The sequence below is a fragment of the Penaeus monodon genome, chromosome 32 (assembly GCF_015228065.2).
Source record: "Penaeus monodon isolate SGIC_2016 chromosome 32, NSTDA_Pmon_1, whole genome shotgun sequence".
Taxonomy (NCBI): Eukaryota; Metazoa; Arthropoda; class Malacostraca; order Decapoda; family Penaeidae; genus Penaeus; species Penaeus monodon.
The window spans coordinates 32,968,108-32,968,411 of NC_051417.1; the positions used below are offsets into that span (position 1 = coordinate 32,968,108).

Below are 304 nucleotides of genomic sequence, written 5' to 3' on the forward strand. Positions count from 1 at the left end.
CAGTTCCCGAGGGCGCCGACGGGTTGCGTCCGCCAGGAAGCAGTCGCGATGCCGCCCCCGAGCAGGCAGGAATCCCCGACGCCAGGTACGGGGGCGTCTTCCGCTCGCCCGCCTCGTTTCACATGCACCGAAGGAAGGGAGAGGAGAGGAGAAGGCAGGGGGCGGAAGGGGGGAAGGGAGAGGAGAGAAGGCAGGGGGCGGAGGGGGGGAAGGGAGAAAGGGAGTACGAAAGGCGACGGCAGCACCTAGGGAATCCTGCATCGCCGGCTCCAGCCTCGCCAGGAGCCTCCATCCCCGGCCCTCG

The 304-nt window shown here is 69.4% G+C and overlaps 2 protein-coding genes across 2 annotated transcripts in view; one reads left to right on the forward strand and one right to left on the reverse strand.

Moving 5' to 3' along the window:
- LOC119593828 (alpha-protein kinase 1-like) overlaps positions 1–304 on the reverse strand; it is a gene marked incomplete at its 3' end in the record, with an annotated part of 69,629 nt that overhangs the window by 20,936 nt on the left and 48,389 nt on the right.
- LOC119593644 (proline-rich protein 2-like) overlaps positions 49–304 on the forward strand; it is an 8,739-nt gene continuing 8,483 nt past the window's right edge. Inside the window, exon 1 of the mRNA XM_037942595.1 lies at positions 49–85. Within this exon, the coding sequence (XP_037798523.1) occupies positions 49–85 (37 nt within the window). The remainder of the gene's footprint in view (positions 86–304) is intronic.